The sequence below is a fragment of the Triturus cristatus genome, chromosome 8, assembly GCF_964204655.1.
Source record: "Triturus cristatus chromosome 8, aTriCri1.1, whole genome shotgun sequence".
Taxonomy (NCBI): domain Eukaryota; kingdom Metazoa; phylum Chordata; class Amphibia; order Caudata; family Salamandridae; genus Triturus; species Triturus cristatus.
In genome coordinates, this window is record NC_140591.1 from 1,660,348,031 (window position 1) to 1,660,371,713 (window position 23,683).

The window sequence follows — 23,683 nt, forward strand, 5'->3', positions numbered from 1 at the left end:
CTGACCGGGGGAAGATATGAACACCTCTGACCAGGACAAGCTTTGTTCTCGACCTCTGAGTTTGCTGTTGCTCACCCCATGAGGTCAGAACTCTGTCTAGTGATCGCAGGCTTACTTAGACCATTCATTGACCACGCTAAGGGTTGGTAGTTTTCAGGAGATCCCACTATGGGGTCCTCTGTGAGCAATTATTAATAAATCTGACACTGGAATCAGGGCAGGTTTATTAAGATGAGATGTTTGGTACCAAACATCCCATAGTACAGTGAAGCTATCACAGAGCTGGGTAACTCATAATGATGAGTTTCCAACCCAAGTACTCTTTATAGCTTCCCTGTTCACTTACAGTATCCAAGAATAGACATGGATATTGCAGGAACATATTTACCGATACGTCCTCACAGGAAATATAGTAAACCTTGCCTTAGGGCTACAAGGCCTGCAAGAGGGGTATCTTAATTATTATTTCCCTTGCAGTGTTTGGGGGCATGGCACACAGGGATGTGTTCCATGTTGACTCTTCGGTTTTGTCTGCACCCAGAAAAGCCGTGTGCATTGCAGTGTGCATGGCCTTGGTGAGGGGACCCTAGGGTGGCACATTTTGTGCTGCTCCCCTCGGGATCCCTCTTCAGTGCCAATGCCCTAGGTACCAGGGGTACCATTTAATAGGGACTTACAAGGACCACTGAAGTTGTGGAAATTGTGGAAGAAATAATACAATTTAGGGAAAGAGCTTCTGGCACAGGAAGGGGCAGGTTTTTGACTGGGAGGTCCATCTCATGACTTCAGAGGGGCCGTGAGTAGGCTTAGAGAACTGTCAGCCATAGTCCCTCTTTTCTATTATATTGGGCTCTCTCCGGGCGATCATAAAAATGGATTTATATATTTGATAAATATTTTTCATGTTTTTAAGTCTTTATGCGCTTGTGTGTAAATAATGAGGATTATATGGTTGTATGTGCATAAAGCACACAAAAATCAATACGAGTAAATGAATCCCTTTAAAACACATGCCAAGGTCCTCATACTGTGCTTTCTGGAACACAGCAAAATTATTCATGGTTGTCACTTTATTTATTCTTTGAGACCGAGTTTAACATTTCCTTCCCCCAAGTATTTCACTATAGGCCAAGTTGTTCTCTCATCTTCCTCCAGGTGTCATTCGCCTGCCATCCAAGGCCTTCCATTTCTCATTTCCTATGTGTTTTGTGTTATCATGCCCATTAGATTTCTGTTTAGGATTGACAGAGTGGTTTGGCATTACTCAGCTTTACCCTCTCTTTCTTTGAGGTTGGTAGAGGAGCTATGGCATTGCTTAGCCGTATCTTCTCTTTCTTTCTGGTTGTAAGAGTGGTTATGGAATTGCTTTTTATTACCTTCTTTCTTCTCTTTAGATATTGCAGAGGGGTTATGACATTGCTTACTATTCCCTTTTTCCTTCTCTGTAAAATTGACAGAGTGGCCTTTATGACAATACTTTGCCAACTTTGTAGAAAAGGAAGAGATAATCAAAGTGGTTATGGTATTGGTTGTAGTTACTATCTTCCTTCTACATTCCTTCTTCTCCTTAGGATTGATACTGTGGCTATGACACAGCTTACTCTTGCCCTCTTCATTCTCTCTAGCGTTAGGGTGGTGTTGGCCTTTTGGACTCTCGTTACTCATTCCCTCTTCTTTCTTCCTAGGGTTGATGCAGCAGTCAAACTATCCGCACTAGAGAAGCATGTCACAGTGGTAGAACAAAGCCTGATGCAGCAGAAAGAGCAGGTAATGTGCCATGGTTGTTTTGCATGTTATTTTTATTTTCATCAGTAAATGATTTTAGGGGTGGCATCTTTCCGCTGGGCATATCTAATAGAAACTTCTGGCTGCAGATTCCTTACCTCAGAATTCCCCTTCAGACTAGATCAGAAAGATATTTTGTGAGCAGTACCCTTGTACACTGGTAGGTGGCATCGTTCGGTTCCTTGTGCATCATCCACGCCAGGAGTGACGTCCACGGACCACCCATATGCGAGCGAATGTCATTTTTTTCTTTCTGAGCCAACCAGCGCAGACCAGGAGAAGAGCTACCCCGTCAGTCAGTTTTTCACTGAACGTTTTTTGAAGTTTTGTCGACTTTTTGAGATTTTCCCCCTGGTGTGACATGGATGTCATCCAAAAAGACCGGCTTTTTTAATCCCTGAGGAGTCTGTCATCGACCAATGTTGGTGACGGAACCACATCTTATTTGTCTTTGGTGATCTGACTGCCATGCCATGAACCCGAAGGTCTTGAGGGAGCAATCCCTCAAACTCTTGGAAGCTTGGTATGCGACACAGCAGTGTGCAAAGGTCCCAGTCGAAAGGAAGGTCCCAAGACAGTTCACAGAGTCTGGTGATCCTACTTTCACTCCAAGTCATCGGGCCACTCAAGCAGGTCTCATCAAAAGAAGAAGACAAACAGGTCTTTGACTTATCTATGTCTGTCGGACTACGAGACAATGAAGCATCCACATTCAAGGACTAGCTCTGTGGTAGAGCCTGGGCCGACTCCGCACCTCCTCGACTTTCTGGGAGCCGGAGAAACTCCCACCCAACTAAAAGAATCTATGAGGCCATGCGCCTTATATTTGGGCATCCGATTGCACTGGCATGGCTTTGGGCCCCAAGGGGTTGGCAGAGCCTCTTCTTGTTCCTCACCAGTGGCTCCGGCCCCAGGTCCAGTTGGGCCCAGAGGATCCTTTCCTGGATCCCGAGCGGCGGCGGATATATGAACCTCGACCTTTCCCAGTGCTGGTCCCAATGCTGATGTTCCCAGCATCGGCGACGCAGCCGCCCTTCTGATCCCTGACTCCAACACGAAGCCGGAGGGGCGTCTCCCTATGCTGTTCCCGGCACTATCAGAGACATGCCTTCCAAGCCAGAGCCTGAGCCCTGTTCCCATGAGCTAAGACTCTGGGAGGAACGGGAAGTGTGGCTGGACCATGTAGAATGCCAGCCCTATGACTACCCTAACATGGACTGGTGTGAGGAACTGGGTGCAGCCAGTGGAATGGATATTTCTCCAGATACTGTTCCCCACTTACTGTGGCTACAGAGAATGGAGTGTCATTCACAAGGGTCGCGCAGAAGGCGGCTGAGGTCCTTGACCTTCAGTTGCCCACGGTGGCAGTCAAGACTAAAGTCTTGACAGAGGTGCTGCAATGGGGAGTCTGCCCCTCAGAACTGCTACTCCTGTTCCACAAAGCCCTCACTGATGCCCTTTTGCAGCCATGGTCCAAACCCACCACAGGAGCTCCTGTGACTAGGGTGATTGCCTGTTGCCATCGCCCTGCTCCAGGGGACCCAACTTCCTCACCCAAAACCCAACCACAGAGATCTTGATGGTCCAAGCCTCTAAGTCCCATGTAAATACTAGTGCATTCCGTAACTCACCCCCGTACAGTAAATCCAAGAGGCTAGACACTTTGGGGAAGAAGATGTTTTATTCCACCAACCTGGCATTGCGTTCCGTGAACACCGCATGCCTTTTGGGCCACTTCTCTCATTCTCTGTGGGACATAGATGCGCAGGTGCCTCCAACGTTTCCGTAGCAGGCCCAGACTGTTGTCAACTGGAGAGATGCACCGAAGTTCACTATAGGCTGTGAACTTGATACAACAGACTCACTGGGCAGAACAGTTTTTATCAGTGGAGGTCTTGAGGCGCCATACCTGGTTGAGGGTGACTGGATTTTCGGGGATTGTCCAAATTTCTCTGATGGACATACCCTTTGATGGTTCCCATCTCTTCGGAGACAAGCTGGATTCGGAGCGGGAGCGCTTGAAGGACAGTCAAGCTACGGCCAGGTCTTTGGACCTTTCTTTGGCCCCACGTCACCCACAATCCACCTTTTGCTCCTTTCATGGTTACCGAAGGGGCTTCCAGCCGAGTCAATATCCTCCGAGCCACAGAACCCTGCATGCTCCCCAGCCTCTGCGTGGCCGAGGGCGCTCTACTCACAGACCTCATGGGTCAGGCAGTTAGCGGACAGGTCAGTCCACTACTTCCCTCCCACGGCAGCTGCAGCCTCCAAAACCTCCTAATCTGCCCCCATACTATCAAAGGAATACAGTTGGCAGCAGGATTTGCCATCGCCTTGGCACTGGCATTCCATAACATGGGACAGGTGAACAAGTTACTTACCTTCGGTAACAATGTATCTGTAAGAAACATTAGTTAGTTAGATTCCTCACCTTAGAATATCCCCAGGCGTCAGGCTGGATCCGGAAAGATTTTTCGTCAGCAATACCCCTTGTGCGTCGCTAGGCGTCGTCTGCGGCTCCGCGTCCGTCGTTGGCGTCGTGCGCCGGAATTACGTCGTCGGAGTACTTAGACGCCGCCCTCTCGCACTGACGTCAGTTCTTGTACATAGCTTTCCACGCCAGGAACGCAGAGCCATGCAAGAGACCGACACTGGTGCCAAAAAATCTAGGGCCCTGGAAAGGATAGCCTTAACCCTAGATGTCGTTTCGCAGAATGGGGAGGATGGGTGAGTCTGTGAGGAATCTAACTAACTAATGTTTCTTACAGATACATGGTTTCCACATTACCCCATGTGATACCAAATCACTACATCCTACTTGTTGTCATGTCTCATCATCATCTCTGTTACTTCATAACTGAGGCCAGTCCTGTATTTGTGGTTCTCGTATTTTGTATGCTTGGCACACAGTGTGCGCAGCTTGATGCCAAGGCTGAAAAAAGTGCGGGGCAAACTTGGATCATTATGAAAAGAGTGATCAGTACTGCTATCCCTATTATAATCACCTCCAATATCCATGATCCCTTGCTCCCTTGCCATACCAAAACCTTCTCCCACATGTTTTCTGTGTGTATGTTGTGTGTTTCATCCTTATCTTTATTTATTTTATTAATTAGCATTGATGTTACGGCTATTATCAGGGATATAGGAACAGCAAGTCTGGTGAATGACGTGACAAACTCCTCCCTCCTTTGTCAGGATGATGTCTAAAGCAACCCTATTCTGTATTACCACAGCCCTCATGGCGGTAAGGTCCTCAGGGATGTTTCCTAGGGCTGCTGCTGTTGAGTCTGCCAAATCCTCAATCATCCATGCTAGCTGATGTATCCTCAATGTTGTGTATACTATACCTGCACCAGGTGTCATCACTCCAAATCCTGTCATTACTTCATCTTCCCATTCTGCCATCCTTCTGGCTCTTCCTGGGCGGTACCCCTGGTGCTCAACCTGCACTAGGTCAGTGAAGTGGGTCAATCGGGGCAGGATGGAGGTAAGGTAGCCGCTACCACTCCATCCTGGGGGTAGATTGAAATATGCTCACTGACCACAGACAAAGAACAATCCTTTATATCCCACCAACCCTGATGATGACTGCTTATTACTTTTCCTGACCCGTGATATCTTTACTACATGTGAGCAGTTGCTTCCACCTACAAAAATAGGTGTGCTGTCTGTATTGTCTGTTTCATCTGAAAGTACTAGGGCTTCATTGTTCCTCCTTTCACATTACTTTCATCCTTTAGATTACACCCGAGCATGCATTTCTTCCATTCTTCCTTTCTTTTTACTAACTGTTGTATTGTGCATGGTTCTTTTGGTAACCGTTTATGTACAACTGGTTGCTTAGTGGGCATTGCCTTGTCATTCTGGATGCAGGATGGGGCAGTAAGCTGTAGTTCTATACGGAACCTTGGTATCTTGAGCTCTTTTCTCTTTTCTTTTCATTAGTTGTCCCAACATGCCCTATCCTTCCGCTCCTTATTACTGGATGTTGTGTCAAATGTGTCTAGCATCACCTGATCCCTTTTTGTTGGTTGCATATTCATGCATGGTACCCTCTTTGTCCTAGGTGTTGCTGTTATTAGCCCAGTGGAAGCGCCACCTTTCCTAGGAGGTCCCACCGCTATGGACATGTTGTGCTGTCTAAGGTGCATGTCCCTCATCAAACCACATCCCACATACTTAGAAAAGGGTATCACATTGTAATCCATGCTATCTCTTGTATCTGTTGGCAAGTGTGTGCAAACATAACACCCAGATATGGTCATAATGCTTACATACATTTTTAGCATCTCCACATATTAATTTCCCTGGTACTCGTCCCATAGTTCTCTTTCCCCTTCAACTTTAACCTCAACCTCTCCCATGACGTTTTGCTTTGTGGTGTTCATTTTAAGTCCCCACAAAATTATTTTTGAGTTGTTCCCATCTCCCACCTTGCCATTAAGGGATGGTATTTCAATGTCTTTTGCAAATATTATAATAAGTGCTGTTATTATTATTCCTGGAACTGGGGACAGTATCGCTGTCAGCATGGCTGGCCACTCTCTTTCCACTTTCCTTGTTACTGGCATTGTCCTAGCCATTGTCAGATATTCTTGGAGATGAAAAACTTTGTAGTCTCTGTGCGAAGAATTTAGTCTTTGTATCTACCTACCAGGTCCTGCGCTCCTATTGAGACAAGCACCAGCAACACTTTCAAAAGAAACCATTGGTGCCCCTAGTGGTGTACCGTCAGAGGTCAACAGTATATGACCTCATCAGGCACTTGCAGAAAACATGAAGATCCTTGAAAAGATGATAGCCAGAGGACTGGCCTGCTACTTTTTCCTGGTCCGGCTATGACGTGCAGCAGGGATCTGCCTCTTTTAGGTATTACTTGCTGTTGCTGTTTTGCTGGAGCGAAGGTTGTACCTCCAGAATTCCTTTGAAGCAGTTGGTGGCGCAGTTCGAGCCTGTCCTTCTTGCTCCGGCCCTGGTGCTTTCTTGGTGTGGAAGCTGTGGATCTAGGAGGTCAGCCCCTCACACTTGATGGCAGGTTTTTTTTTCTTTTTTTTATTGAACAATATAATATAGTACATACAATGCATAGAACTATGCTATAATGTGCTTTTACAAAATCTTTGTCAGTGCAACGTTCCACTTCAAACACATAAAGCCAATTTACAAGTAATGCTTAACATCCTTCAAGCGTGCAACTCTCCCCATCGGGGGTAAAATGTGTGTCAACCAGCAGCCAATTATGCAAACTATTTCTGTCATTACTTATCAGCATTTATGGGCTATTTTACCCCCCCCCCCCCTAATTCCGTTACTTAATTTCATGCTCCCTCTGACTCCCCTGTTTCCTTTCCCACCAAGTACTGCTGAAACAAATCCCAGACGTTCTTGGGACGGTTCCGTGGTGGGAGCAGCCCACCGTATAGCTCTGATTGCGTATTACAATACATCATGTCTCTGGACCAATCAGAAACAGTTGGAATTGGTCCCTGTGCCCAACTAATGGCAATTCTCCATTTAGCTAGTAGTAATCCTATATCAATCAATCTTCAGACACATTTGTGCAACTTCCATGTATATCCCAGTAAAGCCGTTAACGGGTTTAGCATGAGTTCTAGGTCACAGATTTGGTCAATGATTGGAACATCTGTTCCCAATATTTAGCTATACGGAGGCACATCCATGCCAGGTGCAGAACCCCAGCAGGATCTGCACCAAACCTTTCGCAGGACGCCAATTCACGTAGTCCATATTTAAATAGTCGCTCAGGGGTATAATAAACCCTTTGGAGAAATTTGAAATGGATTAATGGGTGCCTGACATTCAGTGACACTTTTTTAGAGATGTCATAACAATATCCCCACACGATGTCCTCTAGCGCAGCTCCCAGGTCAGTTTGCCATTCTAGTCTAGCTTTAGTATGTTGGTGCCTCTTTTCATGTTGTTTAGTAGAATATATAATGGGGACCATTTGTCTGGGAGTTTTTCAGCGTAAAGTATGGGAAAGAGCCCTTAACACAGGAGGCTCTAGTAGCTCCACACCCAGCCTTTCTCCCAGCTCATGTCTGACTCTAAGAAACTGAAATCGGACCTACTGCATGGGAGGTTCCTCCCCCACAGCCAGTTTGTCCCAACTACGGACCCTACCCTTCACAAACAGGTCCTCAATCTTGAAGACTACTACTTTTACAAGTGCCTGTACAATCCCTTTCTCACGACTTATCTGCATCCAATCGCGCCACTTAATTGGGGTAAATGGGGAATATAGGATGGCACCTGCCTGTCTTTTAAGCAAGTTATGCGAGGCATGTACTACATAATTTATGGAGTCCACAATCCCTGTTCTTCTTATCGGTACCCAGAACATAATCATCGGCAACTGCTCCAGCGCCACCACCGCCTTTTCAATAAATAAATGCGGAGGGCATGTTTCCTTTTGTAGCCAATGATAAGCTTGGGATCCTTGGGCCGCCCTGTAATACAGCTCCAGGACCAGGGCACCCAGACCGCCCATTGAGTATGGAAGTATTATCTAACGAACTCTTGGCTGCCTCCCAGCCCAAGCTTGTCTTATGAGGAGCGTGCAAAGTACTTTTAAAATGTGCATAGGCAGAACAATGGGTATATTTAAAAAAAGGAACAGAAACCTGGGCAGTAAGACCATCTTCATAAAGGATATACGTCCCAAAAGAGACAGGGGCAGTCGAATCCAACGCTCAACATCCTCCTCCAATCTGGAAACGAGCCTGCCATAATTCTCCCAAATCAACAGGCAGAGTCCGTGTGAACTCTGATTCTGAGGTATCGAATACCTTCAGCTGAGCACTGCAAAGGATAACCCAACTCAGTCTGTAGCATGGCGGGAGTTAGGGGAAAAATGGTCGACTTCGCCCAGTTGATTTTCAATCCTGATCTATCCCCATACCTTACCATCTCCTCAAGGATAGCAGTGAGATTAACCTCAGGATCTCTTACATACAGCAGTGTGTCATCTGCATAAGTTGACACGATGAGGTTATACTCAGGGATTCTAATACCCCTATGACTATGGTATTCTCTAAGGGCGCAGGCAAGCGGTTCAGCTACTAGGGCGAATAGCAGCGGGGATAGGGGATACCCCTGCCGCGTACCCCTCGATATGTTTATGGGAGACGTGACGATGTCCCCGACTCGTATGCGGGCAGATGGGGAACCATATAAGACCCCCACCAGTCACAGGAAGATTTCACCCACACCCATGCGTCTCAAAACCGCATACATGGATGACCACTCTACTGAATTGAAGGCCTTTTCGGCATTTAAAAAGACTGCCACCGCCTTGTTCTCAGGCCTAATATGTTGCATTGCTCTGAAAATCATTCTAAGGTTGTATGACAAGTTACATTCTGGGACAAACCCAGCCTGTTCAGGGCCAACCAGCATGGGGACCAGAGGGGCAAGGCGGTTAGCAAGGACTTTCACAAATAGCTTTGTATCAAGGTTCAGATGCGATAAGGGAAGAAATGACGAGTATTCGTCCGCTGGTTTACCAGCCTTTAGGATCGTTACTATAAGCACTTCTCTCATGGAGGCTGGCATCATTCCCACCTCACCCATCTCTTCAAAAAGGGTGCACAGGTGCGGAATTAGTAGATCTATAAACTCTTTGTAGACCGTGACAGTGAGTCCTTCAACCCGGGTGCACTCCCTGATCATATCTAACTCAATGCCATCTCATAAGCATCCAATGGCCTCATAAGGTACTCTCTGTGTTCATCAGAGAGCCAGGGCAACCAAACGTGCTATAGATTATATAATGGCTGCTTCGTCCGTGAGAACTTTTTTGCTATATAGATCTGTGTATAATTGATAAAATCTATTTGCAATGCTTGTGGTATTTCCATCACTTTTGCAGCCTCCCTTCTGCCACGCAATAGAGCAGCAAGTACCGCACCAGGTCGGTCGCACTCCCCATGCATTCTGGCCACTGCATACTTCCCCATATGCTTAACTTCGCTGTCTACAATTTCATGGTATTCAGTTAGCGTCTCTTTCAGTCTATCAGTAACACTAAGGACAATCATTCTCTATGGCTTCCTTTTCCAGCTCAGCTAGTCTCTCCTCCAGACAAGCCAGCCGCCGACGGATAGAGCGCAATACACCAGAATGCTTGGACATGGCAATCCCCCTAATATATACTTTAAATGTCTCCCATACCGTGGCAAACTTCTGGACAGACCCTGTATTCATCTAAAAAAAACACTCTATAGCTTCAGCAAGCTCAGTATGAAACACACTATCCATTAATGAGAATGATGGGAAATGCCATGTGAAGGGTGCAGGCCTTCTTCTAAGATCGACTACATCCTACATTACCGGAAAATGGTCTGAGAAGGACCGGGGAAGCACCTTGCAGTCCTGCAACCGTGGCATCAAACTTCTTGCTACAAACCAATAATCGATTCTGGTATGTAAGTGATGTGGGGCAGAATAGTGGGTAAAGCCACCGGCACCCGGGGAATGTTCCTTCCATACGTCTTATAGCTCTAGCTGCAAGCTATATCATAAATTATCCTGGCTGATGCCGAAGGACACCTCACTGGCCCTCCAGATCTATCCAGCATGGGATCCATCACAAAATTAAAATCCACGGCCCAGATAATAGGGACTGCTTCCCCCGCTCTCATATGTTCCAGCAAGTCCTGATAAAACTGCGAGCAGTCATAATTAGGTCCATAAACATTAATTAAAAGCTGCTCAATACCCTTACCAGTGCACCTGGACATGACGTATCTGCCAGCTGCATCCGTTACAAGTGCCTGTAGTTTAATTTCTGATTTGGGGTTGACCCATGTAATGACACCTCTAGGATGTGTGGTGAAGCCAGCTATGTGAATATGGCCTTGCAATGCTCTATGCTTTAGCATATTACTGCCCACAGGCAGATGGGACTCTTGCAGCAGTGCAATATCAACCTCATGCCTTACAAGGTATGCAATCACCTTACATCATGCCTTACAAGGTATGCCATCACCTCACAGAGCTTCCTATGTTCGATTAAACTCCCTGATATTCCAAGTGAGTAATCGAGTTTTGACCCCCTTACCTTCCATCAAAAATCACCACAGTAGTCAATCCAGAGCCCATCATATATGCAAAGTGAAACAGGTCACTCCTTGAAGACATCATTAATTGTAAAACATCGATTGCACATTTCTTGTATCCTGCACTGCTGTACCAAACAAGAAACATAAACCCACTCCCACCCACGCCATGCCAACCCCAACAGGGCATGGTTGAGATAAATTAGCCCACTCCATGTCGCATAACAATGCCATTTCAATTTGAAAAATATACAAAACCTTATTTCAAAGTACTAATTACGTAGTGGGTAACACACAGGGGCGGATGTTACTGTCCTCACGTGTATAAGCAATTATTAGCTTCCAAACATAAAACTTAGCCATCAACTTCTATTATGCATTCCCCACCCAATACTAAATGAATAGTCTCCCTTAGGCAAATCGCCCAACAAAATATGTAAAAATTATCCTCTCAGACCTATTCCGATCTACATCCTCAATATCACAAACATAAACAGTGTCACGCTGAGTGTTCCAATGTCCTAACATCAGTACAGGCTATGGCCCTCCCCAAACTCACAGAGGATAGTAAAGGCCCAAGAAGACACAGGGGGAGAGAGAAAGGCCTAAATCACCAATCACCCTAAACGATCACCATGTCATCAGTTTCAATAAATAACAGTAACATACCTTTTACGATAGCTCTCAAGTACATATCACAGTACCCCTGCCCCTTTATTCCCCCAGATCACCTCCCGCTGTCTCTGGCAGTTCCTGAGATGAGTTCCCTCGCATTTCCGATTTTTTGCAGTCCTTGAGTGCCTTTTGTAGAGACCTAGGTTCAACAAATATTTTTGGTATACCATCCATTGTAACCCTTAGCATAATCAAGCCCCAAATCTCTCTGTTTTTGTTTCATTGGGGCAAACTCTATTCTAGCTTCCTGAACTTTAATAGTAAAATCAGGGAAGAGTGAAAGGGTGGAGCCGTTGTACTGTAAGTCTTTCAACTCCCTAGCTCGCTTCAGAGCGGCTTCTCTATCCCTGTAGTTCATTAGCTTCGCGATATCTGGGCAGGGTGACACCCCCGGCAGCGGCCGAGGCCCCAGAGATCGATGAGCCCGCTCGACTATAAGCATGTCAGAGAACCTGTCTCGGCCCAGCATAGTGACCAGTAGCTTTTCTATGAAGACCTCCATGATTCCCATCAGTGTGGTCTCAGGAAGACCAGTAATCCGAAAATTGCTGCATCTAGATCTTGCTTCTAAATCTTCCACTTTTTCTTGGAGGGTCATTAGTAATTTCCCCATCTGTTTTTGCCCACTGTCAGATTCCATTTGCGCCTTTTCAACGTCTGCCACTCTCATCTCCATCATGTCAATTCGTTCTGTCTATTCGCTCTGACATCCTGTCCATCCTATAAGCCAGGGAGTCGAAATCGGTGTCGATAGTGGACAGACTCTTTTTCATGGCTGACAAGATCTGTCGCAAGTCTCCCTCCGATTCCTCTGAGGCCATCTGCTGGTCTGCTCCCGCCGGCTTTGCTTACTCCTCTTTATGTGGCGACTAGCACTGCTCAAACTGCAGCTTCTCTTGTGTTTTGTCCATCTCTGCAAGGTGGCTAGGTCAAAAGTCCCACTTTTCTTCTCGGTCACCACCACGGGAGCGCTCTTCAGCAATGTCAAAAAAAGGTCAGGCACAAACCTGCCCCAGTGCTAGCTCTGCTCCCCCACAAGGCAATCAATCCATGTCACAGCAATCCCCTGCACGCCAGGCTGGTCCCAAGCACTCTCCTCCAGCTCTCTTTATGTGCCCCAGTTCAGCCCCGTATTGCGCGCATTATATAGAGGGGGCACTGAAGTAAGTCCAGCTATAAAACCTAAGTATTTCAGTGAGGTTTTATGGAGTTACCACTCCTCCTGTCTGATAAACTAGCCGACCCAAGCTCCAGTTCCCAAGCAGTAGTCCAGTCTGCACAGCACACCAGACACCGCTCCAGAGCGCAACAAAGGTGGCCTCAATTTTAGTATGCTATGCCTCTTCCACCTGGTCTCGTGGTTTCTCCCACCCGACTCTGTCAAGATTGTCCCATGGGAGTCGCAGTGGGAGCACAGCAATCTCGCATCTAGTGTCAGCTCAGTTCTCACTCTCCCCAGCAGCCGGCCTGCTATGTCCGATCTCCTAAGCGTGCTCAGACAGCTCCAGTCACAGGTTTGCTGCTCTGCTCGGACCACCTGGATTTTCCCTCTGCAGGCCTGCCATCCCCAGAGGCCTTACCGAGCGGTTGCGGCACGAAACTGCAGCCGTTCTCTCTATCAGCAGCGTTCCATTGTTATTATTGGCCGCTGCGTGGCCTCACAAGCTCGGGTGCACCGTCTCTGCAGTACGTCACTCCCCCCAGATCTTCCCGCACTGGCCGCTCATCTCTCTTGGTTACGGGGGCAATATCGCCAACAATGTTTTCTTCCCAGGAGCTATGCTGCCCCACGTACGCCGCCTCTTTACTCCTCAAAAAGGACCCATGTGTCAGGGGAGACAAGCGACCGAGGCGGCCCGATAGCTGGGCCCCGCAGTAGGCCTCACCCCCAGCATCCCGTAGGCTGCATGGCGTCACTCTTCACACCCGCAGTTAGAAGTGCCCATTTTCTTCCATACTGGGCTCGATCGGTAGCCCGTAAGCACCAGTCTGGGTATCAGTGGCCACTGTAACCCGGGAATGTCGGATTGTTGAAATAGCTATCGGAGCTTTCTTACGCTGTGGCCAACTTGGAGCAAGGCAAGTTTCGCCCCACACTTGATGGCAGTTGCTGTCATCAGGAAAAACTGGTAAGGGCCTTTCCACCTTGGCTGGAAGCAGTGTCGTCAATCCAAACCCAGTCAACTGGCTGCAGGTCGTGTGATGGTGGTGTCGCTGCTTCTGGAAGAGCCTGCAGGACCTGGTGATGAAGATAACGCAATGTCTGTTAATTTCTTTCAGTAGCACAAAAGTAAATTGTCTGATATTGACAGTGGAGCAGTGGACAAGCGGCCTGGAATGTTCACTGGATGGCCAAACAAAATCTCATGGGGGCTCAACTTGGTCACTCTCCCTGGGGTGCTCCTCATTTCCAACAGAGCCAGTCTGTGTCTGGGGTGCTCCTCATTGCCAACAGAGACAGTGGTAGTGCATCTACCCAGAATAGTTCAGTGGATGCACAAATCTTTCCTATTTCATTTTTCAACACCCAATTTTTCCTTTCCACGGCTCCTCTGCAGCCGGTGGGTGGTAGACACAATGTAGTTTTTGAGTAACCCCGAGTCTTTTACGTATTCCCCTATCCCATGGGAAATTAAAGCAGGTCCATGTTCTGAGCTCAAAAGTGCTGGTATCCCAAAACGTGGGATAAGTTATTTAAAAAAATATTTGGCAACAGTTGGTGCATCACAGTGCTTTATTGGATATTCCCCAGTCCATTTGCTGAACATACACGCTATTACCAACACAGACTTGTACTTCTGAGTGGGGGGCATGTCAATAAAGTCCATTTGGAGCCTCTCAAAAGGTCCACGGGGAGGTGGAAAGTGGCCCGGTGCAGTCGGTGTACCCTTCCCAGTACTGTATTGTGCACAAACAGTACATTGCTTACAAAGTCTTTCAGCTGTCTGACGGAACTTGGAGCTGTACCAACATTGTGAAAACAAGCGGATCATATCATCTCGTCCAACATGTGACGGACCATGGAAGAGGCGGGCCATGGATGAGAGCATTGATAAACAAACATATTTTACCATTAGGTCCTGTCCATAACCCCTACTTTGTGTGCACACACCTTCCCCTTGCCCACTCCTCCTTTTCATGTTCCTCAACCTGTATCTGAATGTGTAGAGGATCAAAATGTAGTGAGACATTCCTTACATGAACCTCTTGGTTCCACTCAATCATTTGTACCATAGTTAGCTGTCAACCTGTCAACACTGTTCTCTTTGCTTCCCCATCGATAAAAGCTTTGCCTTTTGACCCATTGTCTTCTGATGAAGTGTGTGCTGCGCATTTTATTATGGCTACTTTGAGGTAATAACAATGCTTGTAGTAAATCACTTATCAATGTTGCATGCTGTCCTGCTGAAGTGAGGAATTCCCTCATGGACCACAGATGCCCAAATTCGGACCACCCCAAAGGCATACTGGCTGTCTGTGTTTATGTTAACTCTTTTTCCTTCAGCCAAAGTACAAGCAGTCATCATAGCCACTAGTTCAGCTGCTTGTACACTTTTGGGAGCTGTCAACCTTCCCCCCTCCAGCAAATTGTTTGCTGTGCCCACTGCATAGGATGCCTGTAGCATCCCTTTGTCATCTCTGAGACACGACCCATCCACAAATAAATCTCCTAGAGCGCCTGGCAGTGGCGTGTCTTTTAGATCTGTGCGCACTTGGGTATGCCTGTCTATAGCTAGTGCACAATCATGAAAGGCATTGTCTCCGGCCAAATCATCTAGGTCATGTTCTGTGGGCAAAAGGCAAGCTGAGTTCAGAATGGTGCACCTTTTGATGACAATGTGTGGCGCCAGGAGTGTCAGGCGTGCATTTTTCAGGTGCTGTGTCTTAGTGGACGTTGGGAATGTGTCCACTGCGTGGGGAGCATGCAAGACCATAGTGTGTGCCAGCAATATGTTTTCTGACTGTTCTACTGCCAGGGCCACTGTTGCGACTGCCTGCAGGCAGGGCGGAGGTGTAGAAGCCACTGGGTCAAGGGTGGCAGAGTAATATGTTCCTGGGCAGTAGAAGAATCCTTGGTTTTGTGTCGGAACCCATGACAGAAAAGGTGGAAGTCTTTGCTGTAATCTGGGAGGCCTAAAACCAGGGCCCCACTGAGTTCATGTTTCAGTTTGCAAAAGGCTCTGTCACAGTCCTTGGACCATTGCCTAATATCTGGCACATCCTTGTGTGTTAGTGCTTGTAATGGTTGGCAATCAAGGAGAAACTAGGTATCCAGTGTCTGCATTATCCCGCCACCCCCAGAAAAGTCCAGACCTCCTTTTGTGTGTGGGGTCGGGGAACATGGGTGATGGTGGATATTCTGTAAGGTAATAACTTCCTTGCCCCTTCGGACAGTTCATGGCCTAAGTATTTCACTGCGGTGAGGCAGAACTGTATTTTCTTGGGAGAGGCATTGTAGCCCTTAAACGCTAGGTAGTGCAGGAGGGTAACAGTCTCCTTTACGCAGACATTCCTGGAAGGTGAAGCTAGTAGCAAGTAGTCAATGTATTAGACAAAGTTGGAACCTTCCTTTAGTACTAGGGAGTCCAAATCAGTCTTCAGTACATTTGTGAAGATTGAGGATGACTCTGTGTACCCTTGTGGGAGCCTATACCATGTAAATTTTCTTGAGCGGTGGGAGAACGAGAAAAGATACTGGCTGTCGGGATGTGGAGGGATGGTGAAGAAGGTGGAGCTCAGATCCAGCACGGTAAAATCTGTGGCTGTCACTAGGAGGTTAGACAAAATAGTAGCTAGGTTGGGGACCAAAGGAAAGGATTGGACCACTATCTTGTTGGGCATTGTTACAAGAGAGGCGATGTGTGAAACACCATCCAGTTCTATTCTTGGAACTTCCTCATTCAAGAGGCTGTGCGCAAGAGCTTTATAAGCTGTCTGTTCCTTATCAGACAGCTTAGTTTGTTGTGTGTTATCTGCATTGGAAAGGGAAGCCTGCTGCCTACCCGCCATTCTACCCATTAGTAGGTCTTCAAGGACTGTGTCCTCTTCGCCTTCCCCCCATTCTGCTGTTCTTTTTCACCCGCTACTGTAATGCATGGAAAAACACCCACAACATCTAATTGTGTCTTTCTCCAGTTGTCAATCATTTGAAAATTGAGAAAACCTATGACACCACAACCAACACAATTAAGTGAGGTCTAACCTCAAACAGTGGCAAAGTCTTCAGCCGAGTGATGACAGACCAAAAAATATGTGACCAAAGCCACGAAGAGCATGTAAATGAAAGCTACCAAGATAGCTGCCACAACAGCCATTTAGTCGTCACAAAGGAGGAACCAAATTAAGCTAGTGACGACGGTGAAGAGAACAAAGACAGGGAATAGAACATTATAGAAAACATCCATCAGTATGTGCTGAGAGCGGGAGGAGCAAGGTAGCAAGAGCAGCCAGAGATATGACAACTACCTACTCATGGTCCGCGAAAGCATTCAGCCCCATAGCGCACTATGGTGAAAAGGTTCATGCATTGGCGCAAGCAGCTCAATTAGCGCCACCGCAGAGGCGAAATGCGGCTGCACCATATTGTTGTAAATATGATGCAGCCCTGCGTTTCAGAAGTAGCAGAACATGGCGTTGAGCCGAGGAGGCTAACGCCGTGCTTCTCCACTTCTATTCTAAATATGCCCCTATATGACCAGTCTTGCTTATCAGATTTTCATTCCTTTCTTATTAATGTCTCTTGCTGCTCACTGGTTCTTTCAAAATGGTGCTCCGTCTTAAACTGTTGCCTGATTCATGGATGTTTTTTGTCCATCGTGGAAGCTACAAAACCATTAAATGGGATGATTTTTGTTGCAGGTGTCCCAGTGTACAGTGGCCCTGGACTGGATCATGAAGTCCTTGACAGAGAATGGATTGGCATCCAAAGGCAAGGCTCCTTGTATGGGTAAGTTCGAGGAGTGGGGCAGCTTTGGTTCGTTTTCACAGGTCCACCTGCAGATCTATCCCAGTTTGAGACAGCCCAAAAGTTGCAGGCGCGACCCAGGAAGTCAGAGTAGACTATATTCTATGTACTTCCCATGCCATGTTAAGAATGATGCATTTAGGGCAACGATTAAGCATGTGAAACTACTGGATTATTTTATTATTAGTGAGTTCCAAAACCTCTTATGTTTTAGCACATACAATAATTTCAATACATTCTTTTAAATGTATAATTCCCTAATCAAGTGCAGACTACATGAATACATGGTAATGGTTGTAATTAAACGGGTAATTAAACCATGTATTAAAAAGAATGACAACATTTTAGATGTTGTTTCGATGGTTTTGTTAAATCAGAGCATTGAATAATGAAACCAACCGTAATTAAAATCACTCCCTTTCTAAGCTTTAGCTAACCCCATGTGAGTTTTCCTTATGGTCTTTAACCGGCATACCTTTGTTGAATAATAAAGTTGTGTTTGATCAGCTACTATGCTTTGAAAAGTTTGCAGCTTGGGTCATTTCTTTTGTTCCAAGCCTTGAAAAGCATAGATATGGCCAGCTGTGCCAGCCTGTGGCCTCCAGATGGGGTGAATGAATGAATGACTGACTGACTGACTGACTGAATGAATGAATGAATGAATTAATGAATGAATGAATGAATTAATTAATTAATGAAAAGAGTTTATAAAGTGCGTCAGCTACTCCAACCAGAGCGCCCCAGCACTAAGTTGAATAAAGAGAAGCAAAAAACTGAAACCGTCTCAGGACAATAGTGCCTTAAGAAACAAGCATTTGCAATGCAATAGGTTTCGCTTTTGTGAGAGTTTAAGCTATTGTCATTGTAAATGAGAATGCCTTTTATTTAAAAAACAAAACATAAATAGAAAAGGCATTGTCATTTACAACGCCAATAGCTCAAACTCGCGTAAATGCAAGACCTGTTGCATAGCAAATGCTTGTTTTGACTGGTTGTGGTTTTCATCGCGGGCATCATACTGGAACTGTCAAAGAGCTCAGGAGTGGGGGCCACGTAGCTTTTTTGGCTCTCTCGGCAGTTTGTCAAGGAATGTATTGAGGCATTCATTACATATGATGTAAAACTAGCCCAAGTATTTATTTATTTATTTATTTTAAGGTTTATAACGCGCTAGAATCGACTCTATTAAGAGTATCTCTGCGCACAGACGGAAAATAGGAAGAAGATGAGGAAAAGGCTGTAAATAGAGACATCAACAGTAGTGTGGAAATATGGATTTTTCTGGTCAGTTATGTCCCCTATCTTGGACCCCAACGGTTCTATGTGCATGTTACAAGTACATGTATGTTCCCTCTAGTTCCAGTTATGAAGACGCAAATACATGTGCGTCCACCGTTAACATGTCCTCTGTTGATCCGCCATGAATGGGCCGGATATTCCATTCCTAAGTACGAAAGGCCACCGCCTTTATATGGTTCACTTATGCTATTTTACAGTCCAGGCAAGTAGGCCCTGATTCTGTCATCAAGCTTCTCTTGCTTTCTGTCTCTGAAAGCTCCAGTCCGAGCCTGCATCTGTGACCATGAACTTTGTCTCATTCTCTGCGCGGCTCACGAAGCCTGACATCAGCTTGCTGCCTGCCAAGAACTGTATTTCACCTTCGAAAATTATCTGCTCCGTTCCCTGCCCGATGCATTCCTGTCTAGTAGCTTAAGTAAACATTCTGCCAGCTACCGAGCAAAGGCCCGGCTTCTCTGTCTTCATGCAAGTAATTCATAGCCCTGTTACTATGGAAGATTCCGCCCTCGCATCTAGTGTAGACACTTAGACGCTTGTACACGCACTCACAGTCAGTATAGTCAGTATAGAATAAGATTCTACTCGAAGAGACCTCTCTTTGTGGATAACATAGTTCTTTAAACATAGGATGTTAGATATGATTTGGGATTAGGTTGACTTGACCCTCCAGACTTCTGTCGCCACATGTAGAGCTAAATGTCAAGTCCCCTTCACCCCCTAGTTGCACGTCAATCACACGTCATGCTGCTGCGCGCGCATCTATGCCAAGTATTATCTTATAGATCCACCTATATATGACATCATAACCAATTATGTTCCTTTTTACTCCTTATTACACCCATTTTCGGTTACGCATATGAATCGTCATTTTCCTTATCAATTGTTACGCCTACTGCATTCGCTTCATTGTAATGTATGTACTATAAAAGTCATTTCTTGTCAATAAAGTATGTACTTCACTTCCTGAACCTTCGTGGTGACGGAACTTGGAGCAACCGATTATAATCGATCATTGGAATAAAGCCCATTCCGAACCTCTAATACCACGGATTCTGCCTCTCATTTTACTGAGCTATATTTATTATGTTTCCGTATCAAATTAAGTCCCGGTAATTAAATTATTTACCACATGAATGGCGCCCGAACAGGGACACTTTCTCATCTCACGCGCCGGTGGTGCGTTGCAGGCCCGGTCTCCTGCCACAGCTGGACGGACAATTACGCGTACCAGCAAGATTTCCTGTGTCTCCCTCCGGTCAAGCGGGGGCGACTGAGGCTGCGATCAACACCCAGACGAGGAGGTGAGAAGTGCGAAGTATCCCGACCAGAGCCTAGCTGAGAGAGCAAGATCCGAGGTATACAGAGGCCCACCAGTTTCCGAAGTCCCAAGTCGAGTCCAGTGTCCGCAGTGTTCGAGTCGAGTCCAGTCCGGTTCAAGTTCAGTCCAGTTTCCGAGGCCTTCCGTTTCCGAGCTACCCGGTGAGTACCATTACTGGGGAGGCTTTCTGACGTGCACATAGTTTGTGCCGGTCAAGACGGGTTTGGGTACACAAATCCGGTCTGCACTGTTTTAGCAGTGTATCTGTACTGTTTAGCAGTATATCAAGTATATGATTCAGTTAATGTCGAGTATTATGTTTAGTGATTTAAGTCCTCCTTAGATCGTCATCATTGTTCATTGTTCAGGTAAATGTTAAATGTTAAATGTTTTAAGTACGTTCTGCATATTGTGGTATGAATGACTGTTCATTATTGTGATTACTGTATTAAGTTTGTTCAAGATCAAGTATCAGATTAGTTCTCAATATGCCACTCTTTTCGAAACTAAGACAGATCACAACTAGAAAAGGGGTACTCGAAGAAGCTGTTCCCATTCCTCCTAGGGACACTCCAGGGTACTTCATGTATCATAAACACGGCTTAGATGCTATATTATTTCTTGATTTATGGGTAGACTACACCAAGGAATTACCAGAAAGTCAGAGGTGGCCCGCAGCGGGGACCTGGGATGCAGAGTGCATCGTGAAAGTAGAGGAAGAATTATGGAAAAAGAAAGCTAGACAATCACAGAAAGACGCCATTGAATTATGGCGTAAAGAATCATATAGACGAACCGAAAAAGCCCGTAGACAGGAAGAGAAGAGTAAAGAAAATTCAAATGAAGTCCGAGAAAATCTATTAATTGAGGAAGGTATCCGAGTGAAATCAGAACAAGTAGACAGACAAAGAAATGCCCTTATGAATGGTATGTATCCCCTTCTGGCCGAAGGATTACCTAAGGCTACTCCAGAAATACCGAAAGACTTGCCAACCCCATTATTTCCAATAAAGGTACATCCTAAGGGGCATCCTAGAACCGCAGAAGATGTTTTTCTTTCCTCATATTTAGATGACGCAGCTCCCGAGTATGCTAATTCCGCCCCACATAGACCGCCTGTCAGGGAGGTTCAACGCCAAGATCCGGTACCCGTATCTCTACAGCAACAAGTTCCGGCAAGCACATCTGTTTCTACATCTGTCCCTGCAGATACTTCTATAGCTATGTCCACACCTATAGTTGCTGTATCACGTTCAACGAATCCTTTCGCACCCGATACCCCAGATGGGGCTACCGGAGGTGCTACCAATATCTTTTCTACGCCACCTAGAATAAATAAACTTACTTTTCAAGAGTCAGCACATTCACGTACACCCAAACTCATAAATGCCCGTACGCTTAAGGAACTTCTTATAGTTTGTAGATATGACCCTGTGCCCGGAAAAGAGGACGAAATGACCCTAGCATCATTACGTATCAGACGAGCCGCGGTGTATCTAGGGAAGTTACCAGGAATGACTGCGCATCTAGATAATATATATCATTTTGTTCAAACAGGGCGAGATTCTGAATGTATTAACAGAGCTATGGAATATCAGAAAGTGGAGATACAGGGGGAACTGTTACGTTTCCTCATAAATTGTGTGATCAAAAATCAAGACCGACCAGGGGTAGACCCGGAAGCAATGCAAGTTCTTACCAGATGGAGTCAGAATATATCAGAAGGAAGACATGATAAGCAGAATTGTATAATAGCCATGTGCCGAAAAATCCGAAAAGAAATAGAACGCCTACACGAAGAAAGATTAGCGGTAGACCAGTTCGATCAAAGCGAGGAAGAAGGATTAGGACTGCCCACAGGACAGTCAGACACTATAGCCTATGTAGGTAGAGGAAGATCTTGTAATAGTAATAGATGTCTTATTGACCCGATACGTCCGATATGTCCAGACAATAACAGGAGTTTCCCAACACCCATAGTCCATATAAGGTCTAACGAGCATTCTTTCCAAGCAGCTGACAAATTACTCCGAGAACGAAGGGGTTATCATTTTCTCGATTCTATGGATGAACAAGAATTAGCCAGGTCAGCTGTCCATTGGGTTGACAGTCCCGGAAAATACAGTGATGATACAGTAGCACGCACATTTTTGAATCTCACCCCAGATGAACAGCGTTTAGCTGGGATTTATATGATTCAACAACTCCTTATACTGTATCAGAGTCAGCATTCGGACCCTGGTCCCTTACCTGATATATTGACTGAATTACTCATGAATAGATGGAGAGGTTCAGGTACTAACTTAATTAAAGAAATACTAGAATCAAGAAAGCAATACATTCTTTTTATATGCCCAGAACATGTCTCACTGCCCATCAAGGAAAGAACTACGTATTACATGGACAGACAGAATCCCTTACGAGAAGTGCACCCAATAAAGGGCGAGGACAATCAGTTTAAACGTGTATATGTGTATACGCCCATATCGAAAATAGAATTGTTGGAAATGAAGAAAGTGGTACCCAGTCATGACAAAGATCCAGCGGGTTTTCACCGAGAAATTAAAGACATGTTACTCATGGGAGAGTATACCTATCCCGACATTATGACAATATTAAAGGTATTAATGCCTGCTGGCATTTATGAAAAACTCAAGGAAAAAGAGTGGGAGGTAGGAGACCAAAAGATAGAATGGTCAGCTTTAGAAGCAGAAGAGAGGGCCCGAACTGCAGGAGCAGGGCTTGGGGATAAAACTAAAGCACTACCAGGTCTACTAGTACAGGTACTGCCACGTTTATTGACCACGAAAAAGGAAGACTGGGGTGCAATTTCAGCCTGTAAACAAAAGCAAGATGAAGACACTAGTGATTACTATGCCCGATTTGAAAAATGTTTTGGTATAAATAGTGGCATAAAAGCAAGTAGCGAATCATACCCACATCTGTTTGTAACAAAATTAGTAGAAAATGCCCTGCCCCAAGTAAAGAATAGAGTATTAAAATTCGAGAGTACCTGGCAAGGTAACACTCCATCACAAATGTTACAAATGTTACAGTACCATCACAATAGAATTAGAGAGGAACAAGAACATGAACACAGACGCATGAAAGACACAAAAATGAAAATGCTAGTTTCTCAGACAGTTCCAGCTGAGGGACATAAAAAGGGTATGACACATTCCGGTGATTCAGCAGGACCTGTAAAAGGGACATGAAATTATTGTAAAAAGCCAGGTCATTACGTACACGATTGTCCAGTTTTGAAACATAATATCGCCATAGGTAATACAAAAGAAAGACCACGGCCACCCAGACAGGATCAGAATGAACAAGGAGCCTTGCAGCATGCACAGTCCATGCCAGCTCCACAACAGACTATACAGTTTGTGCCAGCTGCACCAGCGCTGCCCGTTGCTGCCACACAAACCACGACACGACAACTGTACCAGACCGCACAGTACAACTATCCTGATTACCAACGATACGCATGAACCAGCCTAGAGAGGGAAGTTGACTTACCCCTTATCGAGATCCCTGTAGATCAAGAAGGACCTTATG

The 23,683-nt window shown here is 45.8% G+C and overlaps 1 protein-coding gene across 4 annotated transcripts in view; it reads left to right on the plus strand.

Moving 5' to 3' along the window:
* Positions 1–23,683, plus strand: part of LOC146808505 (transient receptor potential cation channel subfamily M member 2-like) — a 2,014,188-nt gene that overhangs the window by 1,360,805 nt on the left and 629,700 nt on the right. For all 4 annotated transcript variants that reach the window (XM_085623584.1, XM_085623586.1, XM_085623585.1 and 1 more), the window contains 2 exons: positions 1,686–1,767; positions 17,403–17,490. In XM_085623584.1, coding sequence (XP_085479710.1) covers positions 1,686–1,767; positions 17,403–17,490 — 170 coding nt within the window. The remainder of the gene's footprint in view (positions 1–1,685; positions 1,768–17,402; positions 17,491–23,683) is intronic.